Genomic DNA, 16,894 nt, shown 5'->3' with positions numbered 1-16,894 from the left:
TGCTAAATGGTATGTTTTCCAAATTAAAACAGGTAGTCTGTTAATTTGGACTGATCATCTGCCTGGGTAACAGGAAGCAGAGTCTTACTATGAACTCTAGTCTTACGGTCTATCTGGTCTGCAAACACCTCTCCGTAGATCATCCAGTAAGGCATGTAGAAGATGTTGCGGGCCAGTCTCCATGATGGTTCCTCATCTGGGTGCAAAATGGCTTGTCGCGCTACTCCGAAACTCATGAGCACCACCAGCATGATGATCACAAAATATAGCATGTCAATCATCTAGAAAAGTGACATAATCTTTAGATATGGAACCAAAACCAAGTAAGCATTGTCATATTTCTCTGTTTTACCACAATTCTGTGTTCACTGCATACATACTGTATATACAGGCTATCAAATTAGTTGATTAGAACATTAAAGTATATCTGTAGATACATTTTTTTTAGTTTCATATAAAATAGGCAATAGTTAAAACTCATGTCGGGTTTTCTACGTCCTATATCTTGTTGCAGAGGTTTCTGCCGGGGACACCACAGGAAGAAAAGGAAATGTCTCCAAAGAGAAGAGAAATATTTGGAAATGACCTTTTGAAGAGGATTTGCCCTTCCCCAGGGGATACATCAGGCCTTCAGCCTAGGAAAGGCCTATCTTTGTTTTAAGAGATTGGGCCTGGGGTTTAGACCTGAAGCAACCCTGCCCGTATGGAGGGAAGCTGGTCCCAAGACAGTGTGCCAGGAGAAGAACTCTGCTGTAGAGGGTATCTTGAAAAGCTGTGTGAGCCTGGCAAAGAGGCTGGTAACTTGTAAGGGAGTCAGAATATAGGTGACAACTCTCTGTCAAATGTACTACAAATTACAGAATGCCAGTTGCAACTTGGAGGTCCTTGTTCTGCATAGCAGGGAGTGTAGTCTGGAGTTTGTATTGAGCAATGGATATCTGGTACCCTCTCCTTAATGGTGAAAATAATCACCCTAAAAATGCCTGGCACCCACTGTTTTTCAACATTCTCCATAAACCAAGGACACAGCCCCAGGGTAAATGCCAGCCTACCTGATTTCTACAATCAAACTGAATTACAGGAATTCAGCCACTTTGTAAAAACTGCAGGCATACCATGAGTTAAGTCTAATGAGGTACCTGCCACCTAGTAGACTTATCTCTATTATTCACATCTGACAGGTTTATTGTGTTCCAGGAAGATAATTTACAGAGCTCCAATGCTGTGCACTGTGTTCTCAGTTTCTTCAGGTGAAGAGTCATTGGAACTTCTATGCTCGCCGCTCTTCTCCTTCTGCCCATTCACAGAAGCCTTTGTTTTATGTAAACTTATCCACAAAATACAAAGGCTTCCATGAATAGGCAGCAGAGGGGAGGGGCGGGAATAGATGCTCTCTGTGCTTCTTCCCTCTCTCAGCTGGAGTGTATCCTCTGGGAATGCAATAAACCTATCTCAAATAAATAGTAAAGATATGTCCCAAAGGTGATATGCACCTAACTGGACTTAACTCATAGTGTGCCTGCACTTTCTGCAAAGTTGCTGAATTCCTGGGAACTGCACCTTAAATTCTCCTGCCAGATACATGATGTATTTTATGTTTCAATGCACTAAATGCAGGAAAGTAGTGTAACCCCTGGTTCACATATATGCGGCCGTGCGGGCACGAGAGCCCATTCATTTGAATGGACTTCCGTGCCCTGTGACACGCAGGGAAGAAGTCCCCAGTACAGTTGCGTTGTCCAGTGTGGGCGGCATGCCATTAGAACTAATGGCACCCGCTCGGGAGTCCGCGTTCCTCTGTGAGGGTGGTGCGGCTGCATGGATGTTCGTGCGGATCCGCAGCCACACCACCTGCACATAGGTGAACCTAGCCTAAATGTAGCCCTAGGCAACATTCCCAACAATACACCTACTATTATATGCATTTGTAATGATTTGAATGGTATAATTCACACTATGCAATTAGTTGTGTTCAGCTATGTTTAGAAAAAATAGAATTCTGTGCATCCAGGGACAGGTTGGATACTATAAAGGCATGTCATGCCACACAATCACATTTAAATGCAGAAGAACTTAATCTGGAAAGCATAAAGTTTGTTTATACTTCCCAGATGATTTCTCTGCATTTAAATAAGCCAGGCATGGGAGGCTAGTGTGAATGTAGTCTAATGGAGAATGACTGATTGATGTATTAGCTAATGTAGTTATTTTTTAATGCAAAAAGGCAGTAAGTGGACCAACTACACCCAAAACAACATTTTCACATAAATGCATTCAGTCCTGCAGACAATTTACCACAAGGAAAGTAAAGAATCCCTCCCGCCGTGATATTGTATTCTGACAGCAGGGAGACTTCCCCACCATCAGAATACACTGATCATCACTGCTGGCTGTAGGTGTTGATCGAGAGAAAATTTTCCAACAGGCTGGTTTTACACAAGTCTATTAAGAGATTAACTTGTGTGCAGTCAAGGCTGCCCAAACATGCATCAAAAATCGGCTGGTCCCTGCTGAACCAGTTGAATTTAGATCCATGTATGGCTGTCTTTAGGTTCAAGAAGCCAGACACCATCTTTGGCACGTCGAGTGTGGAGGAAGTAGCTCATTCTGCGGCTGCAGCATCGCTGGTGAGCACATTATTATTATTAATATTATACAGTATTTATAAAGCGCCAATAGTTCGCTCAGCGCTGTACATTACGAAGGGGGACAGAACATGTGACAGAACAACAACAATACAATGGGGGGGATGGTGGCACAGGAGGAGATAGCTGTGAGGGATGGGGTGGTAGGAAGAGTGGAGGAGGTTGGCAAGTTAGCAGGGGGTGGGGTAGGCTTCCCTGAAGAGGTGGGTTTTCAGGGTGCGCCTAAAGGAGACGAGAGTAGGTGATAATCTGATGGGTTGGGGCAGGGAGTTACAGAGGATGGGTGACACCCTGGAGAAGTCCTGGAGGCGGGCATGGGAGGAGGAGACCAGGGAACTAGAGAGAAGGAGGTCTTGTGAGGAGCAGAGTGTACGTGCTGGGCGGTACTTGAATATTAGGTCAGTGATGTAGTTCGGGGCAGTATGGTGGACGGCTTTGTACGTCAGTGTTAGGATTTTGAATTTGATCTGTTGCGCAATTGGAAGCCAGTGGAGGGATTGGCAGAGGGGGGTGGCGGAAATGGAGCGGTTGGAAAGGTGAATGAGTCTGGCAGCCGTATTCAGGATCGACCGAAGCGGGGATAGCCAGCGGCGAGGCAGGCCAGTGAGGAGGGAGTTGCAGTGGTCGAGTCGTGATATGATGAGGGAGTGGATGAGCTGTTTAGTGGTTTCTGGGGTTAGGAATGTGCGTATTTTGGCGATGTTGTGGAGGTGGAGTCTGCACGAACTTGTTAAAGATTGGACTTGGGGCTGGAAGGATAGGTTGGAGTCCAGAATGACACCCAGTACTCTGGCCTGCGGGGCGGGTTTGATGGTGGCGTTGTTGGATGTGATGGAGAAGTCAATGGGGGGTGGTGTCCGGGCTGGGGGGAAGACAAGAAACTCGGTTTTAGAGAGGTTCAGTTTAAGGAAGTGGAGCGACATCCAGTCAGATATGTCGCTCACATGGACTCTAATTTTCCCAGCATCAAACACACATTTTTTTGCAGCTCAGAGACATTGTTCATTGTCTTATTTTTTTGTGTTCCTACTGTCTCTTTGCTTTTCTCACCAGTGTCATCCACCCTTATTTCTATAAAACTTTATTTGAGGTTAGGAGGGTTTGGCTGCAGGTTTAGCTGCACACAGGGTAACCTTATGGAAAGCAGGTGTTTCCAAAAGATCTTTTGTGTACTTTTTTCCTCTACTGTGTTATTTGCTCTGGGTGTGATTATATTAACTTGGTTTATATGTGAAAGCTAATTGTTACAATGTAGGTTTATTGTACTTGGTTGATCTGTTGGGTGTCCCGGATTGACATATCAAGCTGTTGGGTCCTGAGAAGGAAGGATTAGCACTGCTGGTCAGGTTTTTTCTGCTCTTTTCAAGGTTATCTACAACTACAGGTCATGCCATATAAATAGGGGCTCATTAGTGCCCTTGGTTGGTTTGGCAAGGAAAAGGGGTGCCATGATGTTGCCATTATGTTGTCAAGATGTACGTCCCCTTGGGGGGAGCCCAGTTGGGGGTTCCCACTGGGGTATGGAGCCTGTGGGTCAATATGAACTTATGCAACCTTAACTGGACCCTGTTTATGGATTATTACTACCTCATGTGGATTACTGCCAGTTATGGACTTTTGCACTAGAAATTACTCTTTCTACAGGACTTGCTACCTCATTCAGGTATGACTAACTAATTATAAATTTAGAGAACTTTGTACGGAAATGTGAGTGGAATGTGAGTGGAAGATGTCTTTGAGAACTGTTATTTTGTTTCTTCTAACTACTTAGTATAACATTATTATTATTATACAGGATTTATATAGCGCCAACAGTTTGCGCAGCGCTTTACAATATAAGGGAGACAGTACAATTACAATACATTTCACTACAGAAGGAATAGGAGGGCCCTGTTCGTGGCGCTTACAATCTAAAGGAAGGGGGAGGTGATACAAAAGGTGAAAGCTGCGGGGGGTGATCTGGCGGAGGTGATTCAAGTACAGTTCTTAGGTGGAGGTGGGGTAGGCTTCCCTGAAGAAGTGAGTTTTAAAAGATTGCCTAAAGGCAGACAGGGTAGGGGCTGACCGGACATGCTGTGGTAGGGAGTTCCAGAGGATGGGAGAGGCTCTGGAGAAGTCCTGGAAGCGAGCGTGGGAGGAGGTGATGAGGGAGCTAGAGAGGAGGATATCATGGGAGGAGCGGAGTGGGCGATTTGGGCGGTATCTGTGGATGAGGTTGGTGATGTAGCTAGGGGCAGTGTTGTGGATGGCTTTCTATGCTGTGGTTAGTATTTTGAATTGTATACGTTGGGTTAGTGGAAGCCAATGAAGGGATTGGCAGAGAGGGGCAGCAGTCGCTGATCAGTTGGTAAGGTGTATGAGTCTAGCAGCAGCATTCATAATAGACTGAAGGGGGGATAGCCTGTGTAACGGTAGACCAGTGAGGAGGGAGTTGCAGTAATCAAGGCGGGATATAACCAAGGCGTGGATAAATTGTTTTGTGGTGTCATTGGTCAGGAAGGGGCGGATTTTGGAAATGTTCCGGAGGTTGAGGTGGCAGGATTTAGCCAGTGAGTGGATGTGGGACCCAAAGGAGAGGTCAGAGTCTAGGATTACGCCTAGCACCCTGGTATGAGGGGAAGGACCAATGGTTGTGCTGTTGATCTTAATGGTAAAGTCCTGAGTGGGGGATCATAGAGGAGGAAATATTACAAGCTCGGTTTTGGAAAGATTGAGTTTGAGGTAGTGATGTGACATCCATGCTGATATGTCGCTTAGTAGATTTGTGATACGTGAGGAGATTGAGGGGGTGAGCTGGGGAGTGGAGAGATAGATCTGGGTGTCATCAGCATAGAGGTGGTATTGGAAGCCATGGGAGGTTATCAGTTGGCCCAGGGAGGAGGTATAGAGAGAGAAAAGGAGGGGCCCAAGAACAGAACCAAGAACAGGCATGCTGCATTTTATCGCAGTGTACAGGAAGTATTGCATGTCACTGTACAGCAATCACTTTGTGCACTTAAAATAAAGTTGAGGCAAAAAAAGGAAACTGTGTGAAGGGCCAAAATATGCAGCACCCTGCCCCCTACCGCTGGCTCACTGTACCTGGAATGGAAGGCTGCCCACACACTAAATTGCTGCGGTGCAGTGCAAACAGAACCTTACTGTCTTAGGGTGGCTACACTCACTTCTCCACTGTATCTATGGAGGACCTTGGGCAGCAGCATTGTCAGCCTGTGCACAACGTAGTGTTAGAAGAACTAGTAGATTTAAATGTATGTTACACTTTTTAAGCTGTTATAGCAAAGTTCCTTTTGGGATAAATGAATAAAAGCTGACCATTGTAAGCACCCCGTCAGTGTTAAATGCCTCGTCTTAACTCTCTAACTACCAGTTTTGCCGGACATCTTGGTCTGGTGAAAAAAACATACTGGCAGGATCTCCGGATAACAATTAAGGGAAAAATCCAAAAGAAGGAAAACCAATGTAGCTATCACATGTAAGGATTTGTATCCTGCAATATATTACATTTTTATTTTGAGGTTTAAAATATAACTAAAGGAAAAACTGTCAGATTTTATTGCTGTTTGTGTCTGCTTAAAGCGGAGTTCCAGCTGAAAAAAAAAATAAAAGTCAGCAGCTACAAAAACTGTAGCTACTGACTTTTAAAATACAGACACTTACCTGTCCCTCGGTCCAGCGGTGTCCTTAGCATGGCTGGTTTCACCGGCCATCTTCTCTCCCTGGCGCCGGAATCTTTAGTGTGGGCACCCGGCTGTGACAGCTTGCGACTTCACACAGCGCTGCGCTTTGTGAATGGCCCCGTAGTCTTCTGGGACCTGTCTTGTGTCCCACAAGACTACTGGGAGGGAGGACAACTTCCGCTTCTGATCGCCTAGGCGATCGCAGCCGAAGTGGGAGAGGGTACCTGTCAAATTTGGGTACCCACTCCCCCCGCTCCCCAAAGGTGCCAATCCTTAATGGGGAGCAGGGGACGAAGCATTAAAGTGGAACTTCACCTTTTTGGCACTTTAAGGAGATTCCCCCTCTCTATTTGTCATGTTTTCCACTATCATTGAAGATGAAAGTAAAAGAAAATTCCACATTTTGAGTTGTCCCCATATAAGAAATAGAAGGGAAATCTTCCAATGGGGACAATAGTTCTGGAGATCTGGGGGTCCCAAGAATTCCTCTTCCTGTTTGGCTATGGGACAGGAAACGAAGGGATATCTCCGCAATGGGACACAGATGGCAAAAAAAAAAAAAAAACTGGCAGGGGTTATAACAATCCTTGCTCTATCCAAAATCAAAAAAGTTTTGCCTATAGTTCTACTATAAACACACTTTAGATGCGTGCCTGCTTCATCACAATATTTTCAAACCATCATATTGCCTTGCTGAATCAGAACCCCGACCCATGTTCACTACTGCTTCAGTTGACTAGGTCTGTTAGCATGGACAAATAACAACCAAGCTTGTAAGTAAATGTCATCTCTACATGGTAAGAGAATTTCCAAAGTGTGCTCATACAAAACATTGTGGAAAGCAACAGACCACAGACTGCAACTACAAGTGGCATACTTTAAATCACAATGTCTCTTGATTAATTGCTTCTCAAAATAAAACGATATAAGCAGAATTTAAAAGGTTTTAAAGCTGATCTCCAGGTTTCCAAACCAACTATTTCCTTCACTAAGTGCTGCACTGTTTCTAAGCACTGTATGAACTGTAGGTTGATTCAGCTACATACAGTGCACAGTGCTGGGTTCTGGCTGTGAGACAGAGACATCCCGTCTCAAACCTGGAACAAAACAGAATCGGTCTGAGTGGTGCTCAGCCATTCATAGGCAGCTTTGTATTCTGTGAATGAATACAAAGCTTCCTCTAATTGACTGAGTCAGAGAGCATGAATCAGCCCACCTCTTCCCCTCCAATCAGAAGGAGATTTGCATTTATTCACAGAATACAAAGCTGTCTATGAATGGCTGAGCAGCGCTCAGACTGACTCTGTATTGAATTGTTCTGATTACTGTATGTAGTTGAAGTTACATTATTATTATTATACAGTATTTATATAGCGCCAATAGTTCGCTCAGTACTGTCCATCCAATTCATGCAGTACTTAGTGCCAGTGCAGCAGGAAATAGTTCATTTGGACCAGCTTGGCCCAAATAAGCTATTTAAAGTAGTAGGAGACCTACTTATCCACATGAGTGGATGAATAAGGACATTTATTTTTCTTGCAAATTAAATCAGAGATATATCCTAAATTGCAGTCTGGATGTCATCAGTAAAGATAAGGGTATCTATGTTCATGTGTTCACTTACCATTTTTCCTATCATCATTACATAGGGACCAAGGTACTTGTTGACTCCAAAAATATCCAAGACACGAATATACCAAAAGATAATATCAACACAGTAGATGACTCTACCATATCCCATGTATGGCTGATTTTGAAGCCGTAGAATCGCTCCGATTATAAACACTGAAATGGCCACAAGGTCTGTAATATTCCAATACTCTTGTAACCAAACTTTCACCTTTTGGCTCAGCTTCCCTGGTTCAGACATTAGAATCTGGAGTAAAGGCAGAGTAGAAAATTAAAAAAATGCTTCTCTGATCACATCACTTAAACAGAAGTCACACGGTAAAGATAGTATTTCATGCAATAAATAGGAATGCAGTGTTATGTAACTAAAAAAGTTGTAATTTGCATAGCTGAACATCCTTAGATTGTAAGCTCCTTGAGGGCAGAGACTGATATGAATGTACAATATACAGTGGGGATTGAAACATTGGGCACCCCAGCTAAAAATTTGTATTAATGTGCATAAAGAAGCCAAGGAAAGATGGAAAAATCTCCAAAAGGCATCAAATTACAGATTAGACATTCTTATAATATGTCAACAAAAGTTAGATTTTATTTCCATCATTTACACTTTCAAAATAACAGAAAACAAAAAAATGGCGTCTGCAAAAGTTTGGGCACCCTGCAGAATTTACAGCATGCACTGCCCCCTTTGCAAAGCTGAGACCTGCCAGTGTCATGGATTGTTCTCAATCATCGTCTGGGAAGACCAGGTTATGTCAATCTCAAAGGTTTTAAATGCCCAGACTCATCTGACCTTGCCCCAACAATCAGCACCATGGGTTCTTCTAAGCAGTTGTCTAGAAAACTGAAACTGAAAATAGTTGACGCTCACAAAGCTGGAGAAGGCTATAAGAAGATAGCAAAGTGTTTTCAGATGTCAATATCCTCTGTTCGGAATGTAATTAAGAAATGGCAGTCATCAGGAACAGTGGAAGTTAAAGCAAGATCTGGAAGACCAAGAAAAATATCAGACAGAACAGCTCGCAGGATTGTGAGAAAAACAATTCAAAACCCACGTTTGACTGCACGATCCCTCCAGAAAGATCTGGCAGACACTGGAGTTGTGGTACACTATTCCACTATAAAGAGATACTTGTACAAATATGGTCTTCATGGAAGAGTCATCAGAAGAAAACTCTTCTACGTCCTCACCACAAAAATCATCGTTTGAACTTTGCAAATGAACATATAGACAAGCCTGATGCATTTTGGAAACAAGTTCTGTGGACCGATGAGGTTAAAATTGAACTTTTTGGCTGGAATGAGCAAAGGTACGTTTGGAGAAGAAGGGGCACAGAATTTAATGAAAAGAACCTCTGTCCAACTGATAAGCATGGGGTTGGATCAATCATGCTTTGGGGTTGTGTTGCAGCCAGTGGCACAGGGAACATCTCACGAGTAGAAGGAAAAATGGATTCAATAAAATTTCAGCAAATTTTAGATGGTAACTTGATGCCATCTGTGAAAAAGCTGAAGTTAAAGAGAGGATGGCTTCTACAAATGGATAATGATCCTAAACACACCTCGAAATCCACAGGGGGATTACATCAAGAGGCGTAAACTGAAGGTTTTGCCATGGCCTTCACAATCTCCTGACCTCAACATAATTGAAAATCTATGGATAGACCTTAACCACTTCCAGACCGGACACTTTTACCCCCTTCCTGACCCGGGCAATTTTCAGCTTTCAGCGCTATCACACTTTGAATGACAATTGCGCGGTCATGCAACACTGTACCCAAATGAATTTTTTACCATTTTTTTTTAGATAGATAAAGCTTTATTTTGGTGGTATTTATTCACCACTGGGATTTGTATTTTTTTTGCTATGTAAATGAAATGTCCAAAAATTTTGAAAAAAAGTGTTTTTTTTATAAAATTTTGCAAATAAATAATATTTCATCATAAATCTTAGCCAAAATTTATTCTGTTATCTTTTTAGTAAAAAAAAAAAAAATCCAAATTAGTTTATAAGCAAAAATTATAATTTTTAAACATTTTTTTTTACATTTTTATTTTATTTTTTTATATTATTATTTATTTTATTTTATTTTTTTTTTACATTCTGTCACCCTAGCAGTACAGTATCATCATGGTGACACTGTACTACTTGTGAGGGGTGATGAAGATTTTTTTTTTTTTTTTTACACTGATTGCTTTTACACCCATATAGGATGTAAAAGCAATCATTTCTCTTTCTCTCTGCGTGCATTCTTGCACTCATTGAGAAGAACTGAGTGAGCTGTGATTGGTCACAGCTTGTCACATGGTACAAGGCTTTTGTGAATAGCCTTGTACCATGTGACCTCTGTGATCATTCACAGATTTCACACATAATAAGCAATGATGTCAGAAGTGACATCTTGCTTACTACTTTGCATGTGATCACTGATTGGCCAATCAGTGATCACATGATCGGGACCTCGTACAGAGGTCCCGTCCGACGATCGGTGTTTCACTGTGTCCGAAGGACACAGCGGGCATCGGATCGCGGTGCTGCGCGCTCCCAGGGAGCGCGCACAAGCAGGGTGCGGGGAGGCCGTTTATAGACGGCCACCCGACCCTGCAGTGCCACCGTCCGGCCGTTTATATACAACGGCCGGTCGGGAAGTGGTTAAAAGAGCAGTGCGTGACAGACAGCCCAGACATCTCAAAGAACTGGAAGACTTTTGTAAGGAAGAATGGGCAAAGATACCTCAAACAAGAATTGAAAGACTCTTGGCTGGCTACAAAAAGCGTTTACAAGCTGTGATACTTGCCAAAGGGGGCAGTACAAGATATTAACTCTGCAGGGTGCCCAAATTTTTGCAGACGCCATTTTTTTTTTCTGTTATTTTGAAAGTGTAAATGATGGAAATAAAATCTAACTTTTGTTGACATATTATAAGAATGTCTAATCTGTAATTTGATGCCTTTTGGAGATTTTTCCATCTTTCCTTGGCTTCTTTATGCACATTAATACAAATTTTTAGCTGGGGTGCCCAAACTTTCGATCCCCACTGTATATGTGTAAAGCACTGTGTAAATTGATGTCGCTATATAAGAACCTGTAATAAAAAATAAATAAATATTAGTAGCCTTCTTCTTCTATCTCTCCACTGCCAACCCCCTCTCAGTTGCAGCACACTCCTCACTGTTATATCACCCCTGCCAATCACAGCAAATCTACATCAGGGGGGGTGGAGCCTGAACATGGCGGCTCGGGAGAGCGTGGAGTAAGTACTCCTCGCTCCCTTCCCCGAACATCTTCCCTATGAGGTCCCGGTCCCATAACTAGCTGCACTGGAGCAGCATTGGAGTCTGCTGGAGCCTACTGGAGTCTTACCCAGTCGGAGTGTGGTCGAGGAGACGGCGTGGCGGCGAGCCCAGAAGAGAGACGGCTGAGTTCCTCTTTCACTCGGCGTCTCTCGCGTTAGCTCCGGAGCAGGACTGGGGTTGCCCGGGAGACGAACATAGCGGCTCCCACACGTGGGTAGCCGCGGAGGAGCTCTGGGAGCAGAAGAAACAGCCGGCTTCCCGGCGTCCAGCAGCCCAGGGGAGACAAGTGAGTGATGTGTAGAGGTGTAAAGTGGAACGGTGCTACATACCTCTATACCACCTCCATCCCTCTAGCTCCCTTACCTCCTCCAACCCAGAAAATAAGAAAAGAAAGATAAAGGCTTAAAGAGACCCAAAGGAATCCCCCAAGGAAAGACAACTATAGGAGAGGACTGCATACTGAAAAGTATTCCAGTGTGGAGGGTGAGTGATAACATTGTGTATACTGCAGGGGTTGTTATATACTCCCTATATACTCTCTATATCCTGGACTTATGTATTGGATTTTTCTTCTCTGTACATCAGATTTAAGCAATGCTTTCATTGGGCGCAAAAGGAAATTGTATTTTCTAAGCTGAGAGAAGGAAATTGGGGATTCCTTGGGAGGGTCTGAAGGTTTGGAGGAGCTGAAGACATGAAAGGTAAAAATACAAAAGGGAGTGGGTCTAAGAACCCTCAAACTGGTTCGATTAAGAAGTATATACCACAAGGAAATTTGACCCCAGAAAGACCTCAAGGAGTGAGTGAAAAAAGTGAACTGGAAATAAGTCTGGATAATAGTCCGAGACTCTCCCTGGGACCGGTATATAATAGTCAACAACCACCGGAAGGTATAGGGCCGAGAGAAATTGAAAGAGATCTGCAAATACCAAATAAAAAGGAAATGGCGGAGATGTTTAAAAATTTGGAATTATCAATAAAGCAAGAGATGGGCATAATCCGGGAAGAATTAGAACAACTGCTAACCAGGTTTGAGGAAACAGAGGAAAAAGTTCAGGGTCATGCTCAAGTTATCCCAAAATTAGAGAGATGGATAATAGACAATAGAAAAGAACAAAAAAGATTGTTTTTTATGATGGAAGAACAAGAAAATAGAGAAAGGAGAAATAACTTAAGAGTAAGAGGAGTCCCAGAGTTGACCCAGGGGGAGGACTTAAAAGAGTTAATCCGCAAAATCTTGAACTCCATAGTGGATAAAGCTGAGGTGGTGATGTTTAAACTGGATGGAGTGTACAGGATAGGGAAGTACCAACAAGAAAAAAGATTTGAAAAACCAAGAGATATAATAGTTAAATTCCACAATTTTGGAGATAAAGAGGAGATATGGAGAAAGATTAAGGGAAGAACAAATATTCCATATGGAGAGAAAAATATCCAAATTTTTGCGGACTTAACAGCAGAGACTTTGAGAAGAAAGAAAACATTGAAACCTTTATTAGAAGAGATGAAAAAACATAATGTGAAATATAGATGGGGACAAGCAGCGAGTCTGATCGGTTGGAGGGATGGAATTTCGGCAACTCTGAGATTTCCGGAAGATATGAAAAATTTTTGTGATAAATTTGGATTGCAGAGACTGGAGATACCGGGTTGGGAAGTGGAGGAGGGAGACTTATATACCAGTAGGGAAGGAAAGTGGCAGCTAGTTGGAAGAGTAAATAGAGAGCTATCAGATAAAGGGACCCCGGGGAGGAGGGGGGGAAGGGGAGCGGCCATGAGCGGAGCCGAACCTCCAAGGTAGGGATCAGAGGTGGAGTATGATCCAAAGGCAAAGAAGGCCTTGGGGGTGGGTGGGTGGGGGGAGTTGGGGGAGGGGGGAGATGGGGAGGGTGGGAGGGAGGGGGGAGGGGATGGGAGTTGGGCGGGAGGGTGGGAGGGGAGGAGGTATTGGGGTAATACTCTGTATGACAGAAAGGATAAAGAGGAAGAGGCAATTTGGAAGAGGGATGGAGTTAATTGGGAATGATGGAAGAAATACAGTTTATAACCTATAATGTGAACGGGCTGAGTTGTCCAGGGAAGAGATTTAGGTTGTTTAATGAGTTACATCACAGGGCTACGTCAGTGGTATTTTTACAGGAGACGCACTTTGAGATAGAGGCAAACGTGAAATTGAAATCCAGATACTACCCAACATGGTACTATGCAGATTCTCCAATTAAAAGAGCAAAAGGGGTCGCAATAGGTTTGGCAAAGAATATGAGATTTGAGCTGGAGGATAGAAGAACTGACCCGGAGGGGAGGTTTTTGTTCTTAAAAGGTAGACTGCAGGGGATTGAGTGTACTTTAGCCAATATATACTGCCCTAATAAAAATCCGGAGATGTATATGAAGGGCCTGTTGAAAAAATTAATGGAATTTAAAAAAGGGCGCTTGATTGTAGCTGGAGACCTAAATCTCTGTATGGACCCACAAAAGGATAATACCTCTTCTGTGCAAAGAGAGGGGAGTAGGTCTCTGAGAGTCTTGAAAAAAGCGATGCATGAATATCAACTAGTGGACACTTGGAGAATAACGCATATGAAAGACAGAGACTATACCTTCTTCTCTAATGCACATGAGATATACTCGAGATTAGATTACATCTTAATAGACCATCAACTTATAGATCATCTGGTTAAAATTGACATAGAGACAAGGACGTTCTCGGACCATGCCCCGGTCGTAATGAAAATGGGATGGGGAAGAAGGTGGACTGGAGGATTAGGGTGGAGGTTAAATGAGGCTCTTCTTCTGGATGAGGATGTAGTTCAGAAAATCGAGAGAGAGATTAAGGTATACTTTAAGGAGAATGAAACTGAGGAAGTATCGATAGCTACAGTCTGGGAAAGCCACAAGGTATTCATAAGAGGAATCTTGATAGTGGCAGGAGCAAGGAAGAAAAAGGAAAGAAGAGAGAGGGTCAGTGGGCTTTTAAAAGAAATATTGGACTTGGAGCAGATCCATAAAAAGAAAATAACAAAAGATACGAGACAGAAGCTATTAGATAAAAAAGATGAGCTAGAGAGGTTGATGGATGAGGAAAAGAGAAGAGTATACAACAGGGTTTTGAATGAGAGATATAGATGGGGAGACAGACCAGGAAGATATCTAATGAGAGCTTTGAATAAAAAGAAAAATAGGAACTATATAGAAAAGATAAAAAGTTCAAAGGGGGAGCTGGTCCACTCAAATAAAGAGATTATTAAAGTGTTTACGGAGTATTACAAAAAGTTATATAATATTAGTCCCCAAGGCCCTCTAAAAGAAGCTCAAGAGGGAATTAATGAAATAAAGATGACATACTTAAAAAATGCGGGATTACCAAAACTAAGTGAAGCACAGTTGAATGCTCTAGACGCAGAAATCTCCCAGGAAGAAATTAAAATAGCATTAAGAAGCACAGCGGGGGGAAAAAGCCCAGGCCCGGATGGCTATACAGTTAAGTACTATAAGAAATTTAGTGAAGTACTGTTACCCAAGCTGGAGAAATATATGAATGCTTTGGGAGGTGGGATGGAAGTGAGGAGAGAATCCCTACAGGCCCATGTAGTACTTATTCACAAGGAGGGAAAAGATCCATCTCAATGTTCCAGCTATAGACCTATCTCATTATTGAACACAGACACTAAACTGTATGCAAAGGTGTTAGCAAACAGGTTGAAGGATCTGATGCCTGAATGGATCCATGGAGACCAGGTGGGCTTTGTACCGGGGAGAGAAGGTAGAGACAACGGCTTGAGAACCCTGATGCTTATTCAGAAAAGTAGAAAAGGGAAGGCCCCGGTGGTGCTCTTGTCAATTGATGCAGAGAAGGCATTTGATAGAGTGGACTGGGGCTTTATGATGGACAACTTAAAAGTGCTGGGGATAGGTGTTAGAATGCGAGAATGGATAAGTAAATTATATAGGGAGCCTACTGCAATCATCACGGTAAATGGGGAGAGATCAGAACCCATTGGAATGTCTAATGGTACAAGACAGGGCTGCCCACTGTCCCCTTTACTATATGTACTATCACTTGAACCTCTGCTGTCAATAATAAGAAAAAGTGGATCGGTAAAGGGAATTCAGATAGAATCCATAGAACATAGAGTTGCGGCCTTTGCGGACGACTTGTTGTTCTATGTGGGGAATCCCCTAATAACTCTCCCAAATATAATGAAGATTCTGAAGGAGTACGGTGAACTATCAAATCTAAAAATTAATCCAACGAAAACGGAGATCCTGAATATTAATATATCAAAGAATGAAAAAGAAAAACTACAAAAAGAATTTCCCTTTATATGGAGAGAAAAAGAGATAAAATACCTAGGAATAAAACTCACTGCCTCATCTAAGCATTTGTATAGATTAAACTATATCTCTTTGATAAACGAGATCAGGGAAGATTTAAAAAGACTAGAAGGAGGAAATCCATCCTGGATAGGACGTATAAACTTAGTCAAAATGGTAATTATGCCTAAAATACTGTATAGATTTCAAATGGTACCAATTAAAATTCCAGAAGCCTTCTTTAAGATAATGAAAAAAATGTTAACAAGATACATATGGAAGAATAAAAAACCTAGAATAGCATATGAAACATTGAGTAGGACTAAAGAGAAAGGGGGATTGGGTCTACCAGATGTCAAGAGATACTATAAAGCAGTGGTCTTAGCAAGAATATATGACTGGACATTTAACCATAAGGGGAAAAGCTGGGTAACAATTGAGAATGATCTTAGTGGCATTAGATTGAGTCAGATGATATGGGTTCCACCACAGTTTAGGGGAATTAAAGAAAGTACAAGTATCTACACTTTAAATGTCTTTAGGGTATGGGACAATTTACACAAAAACATGAAATGGGAATTCAATTCTATATTAATGCCTCTCACAAATACTGAGTACTTTCCCCCGGGAAAGAATAAGATATCAGGGAGATGGTTTAGAAAGGAGGATACCCAACTGAGAGATGTTTTGGTGGAGGGGAAATTGAGATCACTTAAAGATTTAATAGAGAAGAAGGGAGATATTTTTATTAGAATAGATGAGTGGAAATATCATCAATTGAAATGTTTTATTGGAAATTTACCGAAACCCCTGAGAATAAAACAGGAGTGGAATATGTTTGAAAAGTTGTTAGAGACACGAAAGGATGGGAAACACGGTATTTCAAAAGTGTATAGAATACTCACAGAATTAGACACAAACACAAAGTTAAACTTTATAACAAAATGGGAAAGAGATATGGGAGTTGAGTTTGACGAAGATAGACAGAGAAAGTTGTTTAGATTGATACACGATAATATTAGTACGAGGGAGGTTGAGGTTAATTATAAGTGTGTGACACGATGGCACATTACACCGAGTGTAGAACACAAGATGAACGGGGAAAATTCAAATATGTGTTGGAGAGGATGTGGAGAGATCGGCACGGTGTTTCACATATGGTGGGAATGCCCGAAGATCCAGGCTTTTTGGAGGATAATAGTCAAATTGATTAAAGAAATAACTGAAGTTGACATAGGGTTAGACCCAACGACGTGCCTCCTACACAATGTGGAGATATCTGTAAATAAATATAAAGATTCAGGTATATGGTACTTCTTGAATGCT

At 42.3% G+C, this 16,894-nt stretch overlaps 1 protein-coding gene across 1 annotated transcript in view; it reads right to left on the bottom strand.

The window, feature by feature from the left end:
* Positions 1 to 16,894, bottom strand: part of TRPM1 (transient receptor potential cation channel subfamily M member 1) — a 224,436-nt gene that overhangs the window by 33,415 nt on the left and 174,127 nt on the right. The window contains exons 22-23 of the mRNA XM_089652440.1: positions 7,950 to 8,201; positions 89 to 281 (exon numbers count right to left, since the gene is read on the bottom strand). Coding sequence (XP_089508566.1) covers positions 89 to 281; positions 7,950 to 8,201 — 445 coding nt within the window. The remainder of the gene's footprint in view (positions 1 to 88; positions 282 to 7,949; positions 8,202 to 16,894) is intronic.

Source organism: Staurois parvus, unplaced genomic scaffold, assembly GCF_062004578.1.
Source record: "Staurois parvus isolate SC_StPar_1 unplaced genomic scaffold, SC_StPar_1.0 ptg000682l, whole genome shotgun sequence".
In the NCBI taxonomy this organism is placed as follows: Eukaryota; Metazoa; Chordata; class Amphibia; order Anura; family Ranidae; genus Staurois; species Staurois parvus.
The sequence above is the reverse complement of the archived record's forward strand: the minus strand, read 5'-3'. Positions and strand labels throughout refer to the sequence as shown.